The sequence below is a fragment of the Monodelphis domestica genome, chromosome 4, assembly GCF_027887165.1.
Source record: "Monodelphis domestica isolate mMonDom1 chromosome 4, mMonDom1.pri, whole genome shotgun sequence".
Classification (NCBI taxonomy): domain Eukaryota; kingdom Metazoa; phylum Chordata; class Mammalia; order Didelphimorphia; family Didelphidae; genus Monodelphis; species Monodelphis domestica.
The window spans coordinates 280938690-280958580 of record NC_077230.1 but is presented as its reverse complement, the minus strand read 5'-3'; the positions used below and the strand labels follow the sequence as shown (position 1 = coordinate 280958580).

Genomic DNA, 19891 nt, shown 5'->3' with positions numbered 1-19891 from the left:
ACATATATGTGTATACTAGAAAGCTTTTTAAGGAAGTTCACAGTACCCACACAGTGCCAGGCACATAGTTGGTACTTCATAAATGCGTATTGACTGATTAATTGATCAAGTTCCAAGTTGTTTCAAATAGATTTTATATCTATATCTTGAATTTGTGTAGAATACATGATGTGAAAGTTTCTACCTTTTCCAGTTCTGTTTCACTTGAGTTGCTGTCATTCAGCACCTTTGCATTGAAGCATAGTTTTGGATTAGTTACAGCATTGGCAAAGATGTGGCACATGTGCAGAGCCAGCACTCAAGGAGCTGCTCAGTTCCCCCTCTGGGGCCTGAGGACATTTTTTGCATGCCCTACCCCTCTGTCCAGCCATCCAGAGAAAGCACTTTCTTCCTCAACTTTCTCAAGTAATGGGGACTCACAGATAGCTTGAATTTGCCCTCTGGGCACTCGAACTTGGAAAAGGTTCCCCAACAAGGGTCTAGAGTCATGACCCTTTAGATTTTAAAGAAGCATTTAGAGTTTGACCAGGCTAATCCCCATCCTGCTGCATATGATATTGGAAGTAACATTCTTGACAAGTGATCACCTAATGAGGAACTCACTTTTCTCATTAAGCAAATCCATTCTTTTATTGGACAGGTCTGATTGTTAGAAATTGTTTCCTTTTATTGAATCAAATTCTGCATCTCTGAACTTTCTAACATTGAGTATTTCTCCTCTTTAGAGGTATGTAGAATAAACTTAATCCTTCCTCCACATAATAGCTCTCCAGAAATTTGAGGAAAACTGTGCCCAGTACATAATAAATGCTTGTTGATTGATTGTTTCCCCAAGTCATCTTTTCTCCAAGTTAGACAGACACTCATATTTCTTCAAATAGTTCTTCCTTATATTATGTAGTTTTTAGTTCTCTCACCCTCCTCTTCATCCTCCTTTTAACATTTCCAGCTGACAATGTCCCTCATTAAGTAGGGTATCCATAAGTGCCCACAATTAAAAATACTTGAAGTAGTCTGATTGAAACAGAGTAAAATGTGACTAAGTCTTTATTACCTTAACCTTTCCATAACTACATTATCCCTAACCTATGCTTGTATAATTTTTTAATTGTACTTCTTTTGAATTAATTTAGTCTGATTTTGTCCTCTTAAATTTTCTTCATCATTCCTACCTGTTAACATCTCTAATGATTCTGTCATCCACTGGATTAGCTAGGCTTTTTTTGCTTTACCCTGTTCCATGCATTAATATGCTCTGGATCCTGTTTAACTAATTCTGGCTACATCTAAGTATATTATCATCTGCCCTAAAACTCTCCTATAAGAATGATATAAGAGAAGGGGTTAAATTCCTTTCCTGAATTCACATATTGTGTCTACCAGTTTGATAAACCTGTCAAAAAAGGAAGTGAAATTAATATAGCATGGTTTGCTCTAAACAAACTCAGACTGACTTCTAGTGGTCAAAAATTTTCTGCTTATTTTTTTTAAGTGTTCTCTAAACCACAGTTAACAAGCTCTTCTTGTATTTAATTGGGTCTAAATGCTAAGATTACTGGTCTGTTGTTTTCAGAATCTTTCTTTTTTATGAAAATTGGTAAAGCACTTCCAGTCCCTTTCTTTACAACTCCGTATAGGTTCACATTTGCAAGTCCTTTCAGGTCCTTGGGATGTTATTTGTTTGGGTCAGATAGTTTGATAAATTCATTTAAAGCACTGCATTTACCTAGATGACTCCCAATTGTACATATCTAACCTTAATCTTTGCCCTCAATCTCAGGGTTACAGCTCTACTTGTTTGCTAGATATCTTGCCCCTGGATGATCCATTAATCTCTTAAAGTTTTCTTTTATAGAACTTTGATCTTATTGATATGTATTGATATGCAGATCATAACACTTCCATGCTTATACATCCTATCTGACTCTTGTGTACATTCTCCCATAAATCCTCTAACATGGAATTGTGTCTGCCCAACCTGCTGGGAATTATTTTCAAAATTTCAACTTTTCATGGATATTAGTGCAGCATGTGACCGACTGTCACATTATTTAGTTATAGCTCTTGCTATATGAATATATGTGCATTTACCTAGATGACTCCCAATTCTATATATCTAACCTTAATCTTTGCCCTCAATCCCATATAAGTATGTCTATATAAATAATAAATAAAAATATCCATTTTCCCCTGTTCACAAAGCTCTTTGATAACATGGCATTTCAAAGGATGGGTTGTGTAAACAAAGTGGGATAGCTTGATCACATCCACTTCTCCATGGCTCTGTAGGTGTTTAATCAATTTAAATTCCTTTGAGACTGTAGTATTCCATGATTCAGAGCCATGAAGTATCATCTTGACCTCAACATTTCTTTTTTTTTTTAACCTCCTAAAGCCCATTTATTTTTTCAATTTAACTTTGTTTATTAAGTAAATTTTTTCAAAAGACATGTACAAGAATATTCATAGCTACGCTCTTTGTGGTGGCAAAAAATTGGAAAATGAGGGGATACCCTTCAATTGGGGAATGGCTGAACAAATTGTGGCATATATTGGTGATAGAATACTATTGTGCTCAAAGGAAAAATGAACTGGAGGAATTCCATGTGAACTGAAATGACCTCTAGGAAGTGATGCAGAGTGAGAGGAGCAGAACCAGGAGAACATTGTACACAGAGACTGATACATTGTGGTACAATCGAATGTAATGGATTTCTCCATTAGTGGCAATACAGTGATCCTGAACAACTTGGAGGAATCTACGAGAAAGAACACTAGAGGAAAAACTGTGGGAGCAGAAACACCGAAGAAAAACAACTGCTTGATTACATGGGTCTAGGGGATATGATTGGGGATGTAGACTCTAAAGGAACATCCTAGTGCAAACATCAACAACATGGAAATAGCTCCTGATCAAGGACACAAGTAATACCCAGTGGAATTGTGTGTGGACTATGGGAAAGGTGGGTGAAGGGGAGGGAGGGAAAGAATATGATTCTTGTAACCAAGGAATAATGTTCTAAATTGACTAAATAAAAATAAAATTAAAATAAAAAAAGAAATTTTCCATGGTTACATGATTCATGCTTTTTCCCTCCCCTCCCCCTGACCTGCTCCTGTAGTTGACGTGCAATTCCACTGGGTTTTACATGTGTCATTGACCAAGACCTATTTCCTTATTATTAATATTTGCGCCAGGGTGATAATTTAGAATCTACATCCCTAATCATACCCCTGTCAAATCATGTGATCAAGCAGTTGTTTTTCTTCTGTGTTTCTGTTCCCAGAGTTCTTCCTCTGGATGTGGATATTGTTCTTTCTCATAAGTCCCTCAGAATTGTCCTGGATCATTGTATTGCTGCTAGCAGAGAAGTCCATTACAATTGATTGTGCCACAGTGTATCCATCTGTGTATAAGGTTCTCCTGTTGAACTCAACATTTCTAAAAATTAAATGATTGCTTATATAGATCTTATTTTTGTTGTTGGCTTCACTATTCTCCCAGCCCTAATTTCAAACCTCATAGATTGATTCTTTCTTCTTTCTTGCTCCCAATATAAAATCAGTTTGCAAGTCCTGTTGACTCTTCTTCCACAAGATTTAATTCTTAACCTTTTTATTTGAACCTCATGCCACAATTCTGATGAATGTATACTTTTTATTCTAGCCAAATGAGGCCACAAGCTAGGGAAGTACTGTTCCCTAAATTCAACATACTATTTTCTCCCTCCACACATTTGCTTGGGCCATTGTTTGGAATGTATTCCCTTGTCATCTTGGTCTTTTAGAATCCTTCTCTTACTACAAGGACCACTTCCAACAAGTGGTCTTTTTTGATCTTTCTCACATTAATAAAATTATAGACAGTTGAAGTATTGGCATAACATAATTGGCATAATTCACCAACATCCACACATGGGCTTTTGTATACTACTGAATGCCAAACCGATACTTTGTCTTGCTTAAAGTTTTCCTGATGATCGTGATTATCTTTCTTTCTGACATCAAAACATCAGTCTGGAATTTTAGAAATGAAAATATACTATGTGACTTCCCTTGCCTTTTTTGGTTTCATTTTATTTTGGTCTCACCTGTGATTTCATTGGTTTAAGAGGATTTCCAGGTTGGAGTGTCCTTACATGATGCACATTGACAGCTTTCTCTAACTTGTATTCTTAGGGAATTGTCTGAAACATGGAGAAGTTAAAGTGACTTGCCTATAATTAGATAACTAGTATATGTTTAAGGTAGGATTTGAACCTAGGGCTTCTAGACTCCAAAGTTGTCCCACTTTGCTTTATGTAGTACTATCTCTCTGGCCTTAATAGCTAAATATTTGTATACTTAGTAGTTGGTTTATTTTTCAACCCTTACTGTCTGTCTAAGAATCAGTAGTAAGTATTCCAAGGCAGAAGAGTGGTAAAGAGTAGGCAATGGTGTGACTTGCTCAGGGTCACACAACTAGGAAGTGTCTGAAGTTAGATTTGAACCCAGGACCTCCCATCTCTAGGCCTCGCTTCCAATCCATTGAGTCACCTGCTTGTCCCCCTACTTAGCAGTTTTAACAGTGAAATATTTGACATCAGGCCCAAATCTCTGTATACCCTATGGACAAGAAAGCTGTTTTTCTAAGACTTTAAAGAAAGTAAGATGAAGAATAAATACTGTTAAAACCTCAAGTCCTCTGTAATAATTAATGGAATTTTAAAAACTTTTTTTAAGTATTTGTAACCATGTTGTCAGAATTTTTTTTCTTTAGATCCTTTTATCCCTTTTGTCCTAGTGCCCTTCTTGGAATCTTAGGCTTGTCTATTTATACTTGTCTATTTTCTGAACTTTTTGAAATCTGTTTTGTTAAAGTCTAGGTTGCCCTTTTTAGCTTGTTAAAAAGTTTGCATGGTCACTTTTCCTCAAGGTTTTTATTTCTGCTTGACACCCCCATCCTCATTTCCATCTTTTTATGTGAATTAGGTATAATGTACCTTTGTTGCGTCTTCTACTTCTTAAAGATGAAATTATAGGCAAGACATGAATTTTTCATATGCTCTGCTTTTAGTGAAAAAATCAGGATAGCTGAAGACATCTAATCCATTTCAGTAGAAGATAAGGTCAAATGTAACATCCTCCTTATATAGCACATAGTCCACATTCAGATGCTAGTTTTCATAAACCATGTCAATTGAGAATCTGTTATTTGAAATAAAATCTCAACACCTAAGAGGGCAATGAGTCCCAGCATCACCTGAATAAGAATCTACTCTGCAGCATGTCCAACCTGTGATCATATAGTCCTAACTTGAAAAATTTCAGTGAATGATATAGATTTCCTTCTGAGGCAGTTTTTTCCCTTTCTAACCAGACCTAATTATTAAGAACTTTTATCTGACATCAGTTCTAAATCTGCCTTTTATTATTTTCCCTCTTCCACCTCATATTTTCCCAAATCTGTACTCTGTAATCTGTAATAATATTGGTCTTCTTGATGTTCCTCCAACAAGGCACTCCATCTCTTGACTCTGGGTATTTTCTCTGACTTTACCTCATACCCCAAATTTTTTCCTTTCTTATCTCTGTCTCCTGGCTTCCTTTAAGTTCCAGCTAGCCTTTTCCAGGAAGTATTTCCCAATCCCTTTCAACTATATGCTTTTTTAAAATTTCCAATTTATCCTATATGCCTCTTATTTGTGTAAAGTTGTTTGTATATGTTCTCTTTCATTAGATGAGCTCCTTGAGAACAAGGATTGTCTTGTGCCCTTTTTTGTTTAAACCAGTGCCTGGCACATAGTAGGTGCTTAATAAATATTTATTGACTTATTGATGAGTGACATTAAAAATATGTTGGTAAATATTTATTTGAAAAAATAATAATATTAAGCTTAGTAACCATCAAAAATTCCTTTCAAACATTTACCTAACATCTACTATACATTGTACATTGGTGGTCGGCTTACAATGTGTGTAAATTTGTTCAAGGAGCTGTCAGGAAATGAGAGACACAGACAAAAAAGATGACAATCTCCTCCCTTCAGTTATTAACATTCTCTTCAGTGGGGGTGGATTAGGGAATATTACTGGTAAATAATTATAAAATAATTTGAGTAGAAAAAAAGCAGTAACTACTAGATAGATCAAGATAGGCTTTCTGGGGCAGCTAGTAGACTGAGTGGCTCAGTAGTAGACTGAGAGCCAAATGTGGCCTTTTTAGATCTACCCCAGTTGTCCAGCCCTTGTTGTTCTGCCTTGGAACCAATATTTAGTATCTCTTCTAAGCAGGTAAGGGGAAAGGAAGGAAGAGGAGGGAGGGAGGTCTGATTGTCATAGGAGACTAGGAATCCTAAGGAATGAAAGGGGTGGGGCAGGGGCAGAGCATTTCATATATGAAGAATAGCATGTGCAGAGACCCCATGGAGGCTGGAGGAGAACAGTGACTAGGCCAATTTGTGTGGAATGTCAAATGCCTGAAGGAGACTAATTTGCAATAAGCTAAATAAGGTAGGCTGGAGTCAGCTTGTGAATGGTTTTAAATGCCAAATAGAGGAACGATATTTGATTCTAAAGGCAAAGTGGAGCCACTGGACTTTTTCTGCATGGTAGTAACTGGTCAGACTTGTGGTTTGTAAATATCAGCTGTCCGGCCAAGTGAACTATAGACTGAAGAAAGGGATTAACTTGAAGCAGGAAGACCAATGAGAAAACTGTTGTAATAGTCTAGCAAGAAGTGATTAGGGTCTCTGCTGGGATAGTAACTTTAGGAATGGAGAGAAGGGGATGCATGGGAGAATTATTTGGAAATTACTTGGAAACTAATTAAGTATATGTGCAAGGTGAGGGAGAGGAAAGAGTAGACAATGACTAAATTTGAAAACCTAGTTACTGAAAGGATAACCATGCCCTTGGGGAGAAATAGGGACACCAGAAGAAGGAGGTCATGGTTAGAATTATCTAAATCCAAGTAGTTTGTTAGGAGGAACCAGTCTGACAGATCTTTGAGGAATCAGTTTTGCACTCTGTCTTTCATTGCATAGCATAATCCTAATACTTCTAAGGAGCACTGTTCTCCCCCTGATGTATTGTATAACATTATGATGGTATAGAAAATTAAAGGAAAATGTCATGCTGATTATGATGCTCAGTAGTATTCTCAATTTAAATAATGACCTGTAGTCCCGCATGACTCCAGTCCTTTTTCTTTTCTTTTCTTTTTTTTTAAAACAGCAATCAGTTTTGAAAGGGTTGCAAGTGATACTAGCTCTAAATATCTGGATTGATATGAGCAAGAGATTACTTTTTTTTTCCCCCAGGCACATTTCATGTAGATTGGAAGCATTAAAATAATTAATTCAGTTAATTTTTTACCCACTAGATCCTCCAAAATTGATTAAAATGAATTTGTTTCGGGAATAATAATTTTTAATCTTCTTTAGGTTCATATCCTAAAACTGCAGGATAGACTTTAGAGCTATGTGCAATTACTGTATTCAAGCTGGAAGCAACCATAACTATCCTGGCCCTCTTAAATCAAATGAATTACTTTAGACTTCCAAATTGTTTTGTTTTATTGAAAGTTTGTTTAAAGGAGGTTCTGGAGGTTAAAGAGATTTGAAAATTTTACAGTCCAAATTCTCTATAGTGAATTAGTAAATGAAAAGATCTACTGTGAGTATAATTAAGGAAAGAAATAGGTGTAATTTCACTTCTTTTCTCCAAGGCTCCTGAAACTTTTCTTGTGATGAGTGCTTTATTGGAGAGTTGGGAATTTAGTTGTTTCTCTCTTTGTAGTACTTGGAGATGGAGGACTTGAGCCAATTGTCACTTAGTGGCAGAACAAATCAAATCTGAAGAGCTCAGTTCTTCTGTTTATAATGCAAATAGAATATAATCAAGCTCTTACTCCAAAAATAGTGTTTTTTTTATGGCTTGGGACCTCAGGAAACATTTTTTACGACCAGATCAACAAGGTATGGTTTCTGTGTTTAAAATTAAAAAATATATATAATTCTTTTTTATTATGAACTTTACGAATATCAACAAACAAATATTTCTATATAAAAAGAATAGAAAAGAGACATGAAAATGTCAATCTCATATACAGTTTTTTTAAGAAGTATATATCAAATTTAAAATGATAATTCCAACACTATTTCAACTGGGTCTCCTTCTGAACTTCTTTTTGTTCTCTGTGTATTTTAAAGTATTTCATTTATGATTTTTTTTTTGCATTTGGCCCATTACAAAATAAAAGCCCTCCCTTGTAAGAAATTATAAGTAGAGTTGAACAAAACAAATTTGCACATTGAACATGTCTGAAAAATATTATTTTGCATCTCAGATTTATTGTCTCCACCAAGAAATGAGAGCCATGCTCCATCATTCTTTTTTCCCATCATTCCTTTAGAGCTATAATTGGTGATTGTTTCAATCAAAAGATCTTAAGTCTTTCAAAGTTGTTTTCCTTTGAAATTATTGTTGTCATTGATAAATCCTCCTCCTGTTTCTGCTAACTTACCTGCATTAATTCGTGCAAAGCTTCCCAGATATGGGTCTGTTCTTTTAGTAATTTCTTATAATGTAATATTATTCCAATCCTTTAATATACTATAATCTGTCCCATCTTTCCCTAACTGATAGTTGTTTGCTTTTTCCCCTTTGATACCACAAAAAATGTTACTCTGAATATTTTTGTACTTATGGGACCCTTTTCTGTGTCTTTAATATCTTTAGGTCATATGCCTAGTAATGCCATCAAATGAGACAAAGGCATGCACAAATTAGTGACTTTTTGGATATAATTCCAAATTGCTTTCCAAATTGGTTTAACTAATTCACAGCTCCATCAGCAATGTATTAGAATGTTTCTACCCCAAGCTCCTCTAATAATTATCTTCTTTTTTTGCTATCTGTGTTGTCTGTGTTTTTACTATATGCAGAAATGATTATTGTATAGAACCTTCTTCATAATGGTTTTTAGTACAATAGAATTTTACTTGTAATTAGTGAAGCAAACATTCAATTGAGAAATTGTTTTAAAACCCTTACTTTCTGTCTTAGAATTGATACCATCATTTCCAAAGGTAAGGAATAGGCAATTGAGGCAAAAGTGACTTGCCCAGATAGGAATCTTGAGATCATATTTGAACCCAGGTCCTCCAGTCTCTATCTTTTCATTTACTAATTCACTATTTGTAATTCAGATTTTAAAGTTTCAAATCTCTTTAACCTCTAGTACCTAACAAACTTTCAATAAAACAAAATAAGAGGCCTGGTTTCCTATCCACCTAGCTGCCTCTTCAATGAGAGATTCTTGAGATGCTGAGCTCCAAGAACTCTCCATTCTCTTTTTATCTAAAATTTTATTAGCAATCTACTTGTTTTGTTTTGTCTAGACCAATGATGGCAAACCTATGACACGTGTGTCAGTGCTGATATGCATAGCCATTTTCGATGACACATGGCTGCATGAGGCCGCATACAGAGAAGTATGGGGTCACATGCTGAGAAGGACCTTTTTTTCTCAAAGTGACACACCATCTGAGTTATGCTTGCTTTTTTGGCAAATTTTGACACACCAAGCTCAAAGGTTGCCCATCACTGGTCTAGACCTAAGGGAAGTTTGTACTCTAGGCCTTGGAGATAGTGGTTGGACCAATAGCTCAAAAATATATAGGATTTTATGTATTGCTTTATAGTCTTACTTTTCTCATACTGCCCTGTTAGCTAGTGTATTATTATACCCATTTCACAGAGGAAGAAACTGAGGCCCAGAATTTGAGACTTGCTCAAGGCCACATGTCTAGAGTAAATATCAAATCTAGGAGTTAAGCTCTTGATTTTTGTGGTAGATTGATTGTTATTATCTGTGTAATCCTGGATAAAGCCACAGCCTCTTTCAGCTACAATTTCCTCATCATTTGTCAGAGTGGAATTATAATAGCATCCATCTCTGAGCTGTGAGGATCTAGTGAGATCCGATAAGTAAAGTGATTTGCAAATCTTTTGGCATTCTAGAAATGCCAACTATAATAATAATTATTATCTTTTGATTCTAAGTCTAATACTCTTTCCAGTGAATCATACTTTATTCTGCAAGTCATTATCACCTACTGTCAGTTCAGCACCTTCTTCTTTGCCATACCTTTTAGCTGTAAGGAAATGAACCTATCTTGCTTTTTATTCCTAATGACAGTACTTATGTGTGAGTATAGATTTTTTTTTAATGAACTGGATAAACTAGAGAGAGACATAGTTTATTTTTATTTTTTATTAATTAGTTAATTTAGAATATTTTTCCACAGTTACATGATTCATGTTCTTTCCCCCCCCCCGCCCCCCTCCCCTCTTCCTTTCCCCCTCCTGGAGCTGACAAGCAATTACACTGGATTATACATGTATCACTGTTCAAAACCTATTTCCATATGTGAACCTTAAAAATTCCCAGACCCTACTTCATAAGATTGGATTAAGACCAGTCCCCATTTGGGCAGTGAACTCTACTTAGATCAGGAATGTGAGAACTCTACTTCACCTACTTAATTCTGCCCTAGGGGAAGATAAAGTTGTAAACTCTTTGCTGAACAATGAAAAGTACTTAAACCCATACTTATAGTAAGACATAAAAGTTCTTAAGCCATGTCTATTTTTGGATATAATACAAAGGGGTGCTAAGTACCTATAAAGGTCAGGCAACTTGTGAACTTACAAGGCCCAAAGAGGTAAAAACTTACTCAGAGATTCTAGTCTACTCAGGTGTGAATTTCTCAAAAGATTAGTCTACTCAGGTGTGAACTAAGAATGGTCTGTCCTTTGAAAAATGTCTACTGTGATTGGTAGATGAGAGAACTTAGGGGTGGTAACATAGGAGAAAATTCCCTTTATAAGGAGAGAAAAAGCTGGGTCTCAGGGCAGTCAGAAGAATTCCTCTTTGGAGAAGCATGGCTGGCTGAACTGGTGTCTATATTCTTGCTTGGACAGATCTTGTGGTGAGTGATTAAGGACTGACTGATCTCTCTCTTAAGACTCAGGTCTAGGCCATGTTGGCTTAAGGCCCTTTATACTTATTCCTTTCTTATTCTTTCTCTCCTTTTCTTTAATTCTTCATTTGTATTAATTAAATTCTCTATAAAAACCCAGTTGACTTGGGTATATTCATAATTGGGAATATTTCCCTGGCGACCACCTTATATATTGATTTAAAAACAAGACACTGTAGTGAAAACATATTTTCTGCGGTCACAATTTACTCATCCACTCTTTTATCTATCACAATTTATATCTTCCACTATTTTAGTCACTACAGTTTATGGCCTCAACCATTTTAACTCTTACACATATTATTAATATTTTCAATAGAATGATCATTTAAAGTCAGAATCTTCAATTATATTCCCATAGAACCACGTGATTGATCATGTGTTTTTCTTCTGGGTTTCTTTTCCCACAGTTTATCCTCTGCTTGTGGATAGTGTTCTTTCTCATAAGTCCCTCAGAATTGTCCTGGATTATTATTGCCTTACTGCTAATAGAGAAGTCTGTTACAATCGATTTTACCACAGTGTGTCAGTCTCTGTGTATAATGTTCTCCTGGTTCTGCTCCTTTCACTCTGTATCAATTCCTAGAAGTCATTTCAGTTCACATGGAATTCCTCTAGTTCATTATTTCATATAGCACAATAGTATCCCATCACCATCAGATACCAAAATTTGTTTAGCCATTACCCAATCAATGGACACCCCCTCATTTCCCAATTTTTTGCCACCACAACAAACCCAGCAGTGGTATGGCTGGACCAAAGGGCAGGCAGTCTTTTAAAGCCCTTTGGGCATAATTCAAAATTGCCCTCCACAACCCTTGGATCAATTCACAGTGGATAAAGAGTTTAACAACGCCAAATAAGGGATTTACTTTTTTTAAGTTAGTGGCAGATTTTTGTTTTTGATTCTTTTTTCCCATTAGTGATAGGAAAAAACTTTTGAAGCTTTGTTTCATTATATGCATTTCCTAATCCTTAGGGAAGATATCTGTATCCTCCGGATATAGGAACACAATCTCTCCTTTGTTCTTTGAGATGAGCATGTCCAATCCCCTATACACACTGAAAAGAGAATGTGTTGCCTTGATAATTGGCCTCTGTAGGACTCATAAAGTGTCTGTTTACATTTGCTGTCTTCCAATATTGTTTCATATTATACTTTTCAGAGAGACTGTCTCATATTTTTTGTAGTTCCAAATGACAGTTGTAGAAATTTGGCATTAAAAAGAAAAATAAACCCAATTTGCTATAAGTTGTAGCAGTAGAAATTATTTTGGCCATGCTTGCATTCTATAAGGAAGAAAAAATGCTATTTCTGTTCTCTAGCGCTAACTTACCATTTCCCCATATTCTCTGTCAACAGACTGAATAGATGTTGTCTCATAAACATAATACAAAAGTTCATTGTTCTAATCTTTAGGGAAGCTATATAATGGTCACCAGTTGAGCAGTGTCCTTTATGTAGATATGAAATGTATCTGTTCTTCCTAGGAATGATTCACTCTTTCCTTGGTTTCCTTATCAACAAATAGCCTGCATACTTTTGGCATCTGCTCCAAGCCCTGCTTTGGCAGCAATCTTTCAAGATGCTGCTGACTGATTCAATCTTTTCCTTAGCCATAGGCTTTACAGAAAGCTCCAGAAGATTGACAGTGGCTGTGTGTTAGCACCTTTTTTAGTATAAGCTTTCTCAGCAGTGGACAGTAGCCAGCAGTAAGCTTGTCTAACCAGTGTCCTTTCAGCAGCATCTTCTGGGAAAAATATATTGGCCATAACTGTTTCAAAATAATAACATGGAAATTAACACAGAATTGCTTTATAAAACCTTTCCCAGTTGGGCTTTGCAAAAAGATGAAGAATTGATGAGCTATAAAGGTATATGTGCCCTTCAATTTTATGCTGTCCTTAGTGATTAATTTGAATGCATATTGAATAATCCAGTCTAAGTGGTTCAGAATTCTGAGTGGGTAGCTGAATCCTGAGTGAATAAATGCATTGGGAAATTGTGAGTGCAAGACATAAAGTTCTAATGAGGATAACATAATAAATGACATTTATGTAGGGCTTTAAAGTTTGCAAAGCACTTTAGAGACATTATCACATTTCATCCTCACAATACTCCTGAAAGGCATATACTTTAGGTATTCCTTTTGTTTCTATTTTATATATGAGGAAACTGAGGCACAACTAATATGTTAAAATGATTTTGGGGGCACACAGATGGCAAGTGTCAGGGGTGCATTTGAGCCCAAGTCTTTTTTAACTCCAAGTACACTGTTGTCTTCCTTTGTAGAGATGCATTGCTATGAACCTTCTCTGACTTTTTTTCTCTTTTGGTACTCACCCTCAACTAGTGTTTTCTTCTTCTTTTTTTTTTAGATTGAACAATATTATTATTTATTTTATTTCATCCATGAATTTTCCAAGGCATAAACAATGTGTCTTTGTTCATAAAATGACAAACATTAAAATATGTATTACATGAAAACACATGTATATTACTATAGTAACAATGGCAATTCCATCCAGATTACTTTACCTATTCAATGCCACATCAAACTACCCAAATATTATTTCAGAGAGCTAAAAAAAGAAAATAAAATTCACCTGAAAGAACAAAAGGCCAAGAATATCAAAGGAATCAATTAAAAAAGATGAAGGAGGTAGCTAAGCTGTATCCATTCTCAGTATATATTATACAGTAGCAACCATCAAAATAATCTAGGGCTGGCTAAGAAATAGAATAGTGTATAAATGAAATAGATTAGGCAATCAACACAGTAGTAATCAACTATTGTAATGTAGTGTTTGAAAAAACCAAAGATCCAACTGTTGGGAAAACTGGAAAAGAGCATGATATAAACTAAGCACAGACTAACATCTCATGCCAAGGGTAAAGTTAAAATGGATACATGATTTAGAAACAAAGTGATACCATAAGTAAATTAGTCAACTTCTATTTTCAATCAATTAGCATTTATTAAGCAGCCTATTATACACCAGATACATTGCAAAGTGCTGGGGATACAAAAAGCAGCAAAAGACAGTCTTTGCCCTCAATGAACTTATTACTCTCTTTTTTAAAAAATGTTTTTAGTTTTTATTTTTTCAGTTACATATAGAAATACTTTTTGATAATGGGTTTTTTGACATTTCAAAGTTCAGATTTTCTCTCTTCCTACCCCCTGCCCCAGGCAGTGAATAGCCTAATATATAGGTTATACCCATACTTTCATGTAATACATATTTCCATATTGCGCATATAACGATAGAAGATACATACAATAGAAATCTCATGAAGGAAATATAGTGGAAGTTGGCATGCTTGATTTGCACTCAGATTTTAGCAGCTCCTTCTTTGGCCGTAGATAGCATTTTCTTCATGAGTCCCTTGTGGTTATCTTGGAGACTTGCTTTGCTGACAATTGTTTTGTCCTTCACAATTGATCATTTTATAATATTTCTGTTACTGTAAAAATTTTTCTCCTGGTTCTTCTCACTTTGTATCAGTTCAGATAAGTCTTTCCAGGTTTTTCTGAAGTCATCATCCTATTAATCTTTCATATACTATAACTTGTTCATCCAATCCAAACTCCTCAGTTTTCAATTCTTTGTCCCTACTAAAAGAATTGGTAAAAATATTTTGGTTCAGGAAGGTTCTTTTCCCTCAACTCATATCTTTGGGATACATAACCAGTAATAGTATTGCTGGGCTAAAGGGTATGCATAGTTTTGTGGCCTTTTGAGCATGGTTCCATATTGCTCTCCAGAATGACTGTATTAGTTCACAGTTCCACCAACAGTATATTAGTATTCCTAATTTTCCCACAGCTCCATTTATCATTTTATTTTTTGGTCATGTTAGCCCATCTGGTAGGGTGAGGTGGCATCTCAGAATTGTTTTAATTTGCATTTTTCAAATCAAAAATGATTTGGAACATTTTTTCATATGACTATGGATAGTTTTAATCTCTTCCTCTGAGAACTGCCTGTTTATATCCTTTGACCATTTCTCAATTGGGAAATGTGAATAGACTAGTCTCCCATGATTACTGCCCTCTCCTAGATCTTCCTTCCTTCCCTCCTTCCTTCCCTCCTTCCCTCCTTCTCTTACCTTCCACCTTAGAATCTATGTATTGGCTCCAAGGAAGAAGAATGGTAAGGGCTAGGCAATGGGGGTTAAGTGACTTGCTCAGGTTCACACAGCTAGGAACTGTTTGGGTCCAGATTTGAACCCAGGACCTCCTGTCTCTAGGCCTGGCTCTCAACCCACTGAGCTCTCCAGCTGCCTCCCTCCTCGCTTTTTCTAAAAGGTTTTGAGGTGCAGAAGAGGAAGATGGTGTACTCCAACTACAAAGAGGCCTGGTCCTGGGTTCAAATTAGGCCTGAGACACTTCTTAGCTATCTGACCCTGAGCAAATCTATTAACCCCAGTTGCCTAGTCCTTACCACTTTTATGCCTTAGAACTCATATTTATTATCTATTCTAAGACAGGTCAGGGTTAAAAAATAAGATTATGTTTTGTTTTAGTTAACATTTGTTCTCCTGAATCTAGACAGGTAAACTAATACACACACACACACACACACACACACACACACACACATATCTCTCTCTCTCTATATATATATCTTGCCAGACCCAAACTATATTTCATATACCAGTTGTCCTGACATCATCATCATCATATTTCTTTTTTGAACAAAATCTCTGAATCATTTACTTTTTAAAAAAACCCTTATTCTTCCATTCTAGAATCAATTCTGTGTACTGGTTCTAAGGCAGAAGAGTGGTATAAGAGTTAGGCAATAGGAGTTAAAAGACTTGCTGGTCACACAGCAGGAAAGTGTTTGAGGTCAAATTTGAACTCAGGACCTCCTGTCTTTTAGGCCTGTCTCTCAATCTACAGAGCTATCTAGCTGCTCCCTGAATTATTTACATTTTAAAAAGTGGCCAACAGTGACTTATTCTGCCATAGCAGCCAGGAAATTTAGAGACTTGATTTCTCAGAGGCATGTTTTAAGGTCATGTCTCCTGTGGGCAATAAAGGAGTTTTTGTTGGACCTTGAAACAAATAGGGCTGAAAGATAAGCCCCATGAAAATCACCAGCCAAATATATGGACCCTCTCACTTTTCCTTAAACTTTCTTCAGGCCTCATTGCCAGTCCATAATCAGGTGTTACCTCCTATGGAGGGTGTGGATGGGTCAGATCCTTTAGCACCTCTACAGAACCCCATGGGTAGATTGGAGGCGAAAGAAGAAGAAGAAGATGAAGAGGAGGAGGAAGAGGAGGAGGAAGATGGTGAAGACACAGACATGGATGACTGGGAACCAGATCCACCTCGGCCCTTTGACCCTCATGATTTATGTAAGTAAAAGAACTCATATCCTGAGAGAGAAAAAAGAGAAAGGGGAAGAGAGGAGAGAGAGAGAGAGACAGAGAAGGACAGAGAGAGAGGGAGAGAGATAGAGACAGACAGAGAGACAGAGAGAGAGAGACAGAGAGGAGAGAGACAGAGAGAGACAGAGATTCAGAGAGAGAGGGAGGGACAGAGAGAAAGTGAGAGAGAGAGAGAGAGAGAGAGAGAGAGAGAGAGAGAGAGAGAGAGAGAGAGAGAGAGCGAGCACACTTCTTTTTCCTGCTTCACACTATTTCAAAAATGTTTGGGACATTTTTGTTTCCCCATGTTGGCCTTGCTGCTTTTTATCCTGTTCCACCTTATTGTTGCTCAGAGGGCTACTCTGAAGTTCAAGATCATTATATTTTTCCATTTATAGATGTTTATTATACTTTTATGCCATTTGATTCTATGCTTCTTTGTTTTGGAATCAGGACCATTCAGAGCTTTGCAGTGGCATCATATTTATGTGCTGACTCTAGCACTGTCCAATTTGAATGCGGCTAGTGCCCTTCTCCCCTGTCCCAAAATGTTTACTCTCAGGGAACTTGCTGGCTTTATTTTACATGAATCTAAAAGGTTTTCAAAATAATCCCTTTAGTTATTTAAAAAATATTAGAAAGGGTGCTTTATTTTAAGGCAAATAAATATTTATCATTTGTTGATTATTTAAGAGATAATAGAAATAGAAAAACATCTTCTAAGTTATCCAGATAACTATTTAGAAACTATTGAGTAAAATGAGATTAAATTAGTTAGCTTTTTTGGCTAGAACATAGGGCTAATGATGGTTTCTGAATGCCAATGATGTTCTCTAGGTATTCTAATAATTTTTTACTCTGTTTCATGGCCAAAAACTGTAGCTAACTTTGACCATTTTTTTCATACATGTATTCCATTGGTCATGAAGGGAGATCCTGAAAGATAATTTGAATGAATCGATGCAAAATTGTTATTTTTCAAAAAACAATTCAAAGAACATATACTAATGACATTGCTAACCTACTATATCATCTTTAAAAAATTATTTTATTGATGCCTTTTGTCTTTACATCACAGTCATTTGCCACCTCCCCCCTCCTGATTGAACCTTCCCTTATGACAAAGAAAAACAATTAAACAAAAGAATGTGATATGGAAACCTTCTCTGACATTGTTTACATATTCTGTCCTAGTAGTCTCCCACCTCTCTGCTGTGAGGGAGGAGGTATGTTGTATTATCTCTTTTCAAGAACCTTAATTTCATTGATTTTTCCATTCCTCTGAGTTCAGTTCATTATGTATCCACTGCCATCATCATAATATGCTAAGCACAGTACATTGCAGTAGTCCCTATTCCACAGTATGTTGCTTATTATCATTAGATGGTATTCATTGAATTCTCATATTGTTCAGTAAATTTCCTGTTTGAGTTTATGTCACAGACAATGGTGCTTCTCCTTCAGTTTCCTTTGAGGAAACTGAATAATCTCATCAGATTTTGTGACTCAAATGAATCCATCTTTTTGCTCTCCAGATATAGGTCTAATTGATTTGTGTATTTAGTGACCACCAACATAATTGCTGCCCAGCCCAGAGATGTGACAGCAATATGAAATTCATATATTGTTTGTCTTTCATTTTATTTTATGCAGGCATAAATAAGTCCTGCCTGTTTTTAAAGAAAAAAAAAAACCCAGCAATTGTATTGTTTTTTGCTCTAAAAGTTATGTAATATGCATACTATAAGTACTAAAATGTAAAGTTGGGCAAACTGATTAACTTAAGTATCTTGGCACCAAGGATTGAATTTGGAAAGTCTTCAGGCTAGAATTTTGTATCTCAGGGGGTTAGTGACCTCTTTTGTCTAGTTATGTTCCCATTGCATGTGTTTAGGAATTTTTACTGTACCTCAAGTTCTTTTGTCTTTTTCAGGGTGTGAAGAGTGCAATAACGCACATTCTTCAGTATGCCCAAAGCATGGGCCCTTACATCCCATTCCTAATCGGCCAGTCCTTACCAGAGCAAGAGCCAGTCTGCCTCTGGTACTCTACATAGACCGATTCCTAGGAGGAGTATTTTCCAAAAGACGCATTCCCAAACGTACCCAGTTTGGCCCTGTGGAAGGGCCCCTTGTCACACAATCAGAACTGAAAGACTGTTATATTCATCTAAAGGTAGCATGCTTTGTTAATATATTTCCTTCCTGCTTCTAGGTTAAAGTAATTTGAAAGAGTCACCATTTGTTCTATTGACTTAGTTACATAGTAGATATTTTATAGTATCTTTTGCCTTTCTCTAATGATTTTGTGTTTAAATGGCAATGCTTTTTCCTTAGAAAGAATATTTAGATTTCATTAGCATCTCTGGATAGTCAGAGAAATGTACTTTTAAAATATTATGGTTACATTATCCTTAAAACAATTTTTCTTTCTCTTTCCATGAACTTAGCAGAATACAAATTATGAATTGGTATTTAAACACTGAGACATAGTTTATGCTGCACAAAGTGTTTGGAAAGAACATTTCTCAATTTCTAATGTTGGTTGGGTTTTGTTTTGAAGGATTTCAAAGCTCTTTAGGAGAGAATTTTGGTTTATAGATCTAGATTCTTCTAATTTTCAGTTTGTTATAGTTGACAATTCTGATGTCCGTCCAGGGTTTTTGTTTTGTTTTTTGTTCAGACTTGTGTTTTCATTGATGTGGGAAATTTCCATTGTGGAAACTCCTTCTAGCAATTCAGATGAATAATATTTATGTAATTTAGCTCCAGAAAATTATCTAGTGATGCTTTCAAGTTAAGTAAGTTAGCCATAGCTCCATTAGAGATAAAACTTGAACCCAGGTCCTGCTGGTTCCAAGGTTAACCTTTTATCTATTATGCCACACACAATCTCTCCCTTTATTTGATGAGGAAATACATTTATCTCTGATCTGTTTTTTATATCTGATCCATGATTTCTATCTATTATAATAACAGCTAGCATTTATATAGCACTTTTAGTTTTGCAAAACTCTTTTCATTTAGTCTTATGTTGTCATAAATAAATAAAATAAATTGTTGTCATAAATAAAAAATTTCTACCTCTTAGTTACCTATTTCTTGTGGCTCCACTGTGAGTGGCCAATAGTGGGTAATTAGGGCTAGGGATGTAGACTTTAAGATGTCAGGTCCTGATCAGAAGAGTAGTTGCTGGTAATGAGGAAGGAGCTATAATCTCCAATTCATAAATTTAATAAATTTACAATCCTGTCTGTAAGCTAGTGTTTTCTGTAGATGATACTATGGAAATAGGAGCCTACGATTTAGGCATTCTTTTTTTAAAGTTAGTCTCTCTTATTTTTGATTTTTGATACTTGTAGAACATATATTCTAAAGTTTAGCCAGGGACAAATTCTTTTCAATGAACAAGTAAAGTATTTTTTAAGAAATTACTTTTAAGATATTAAAAAGAAATGCAACCAGACATATAATGACTCATT

The 19891-nt window shown here is 35.7% G+C and overlaps 1 protein-coding gene across 4 annotated transcripts in view; it reads left to right on the top strand.

The window, feature by feature from the left end:
• Positions 1-19891, top strand: part of PRDM10 (PR/SET domain 10) — a 142233-nt gene that overhangs the window by 52558 nt on the left and 69784 nt on the right. For all 4 annotated transcript variants that reach the window (XM_056794620.1, XM_056794617.1, XM_056794618.1 and 1 more), the window contains 2 exons: positions 16182-16398; positions 18344-18585. In XM_056794620.1, coding sequence (XP_056650598.1) covers positions 16218-16398; positions 18344-18585 — 423 coding nt within the window. In that variant the 5' untranslated portion in view covers positions 16182-16217. The remainder of the gene's footprint in view (positions 1-16181; positions 16399-18343; positions 18586-19891) is intronic.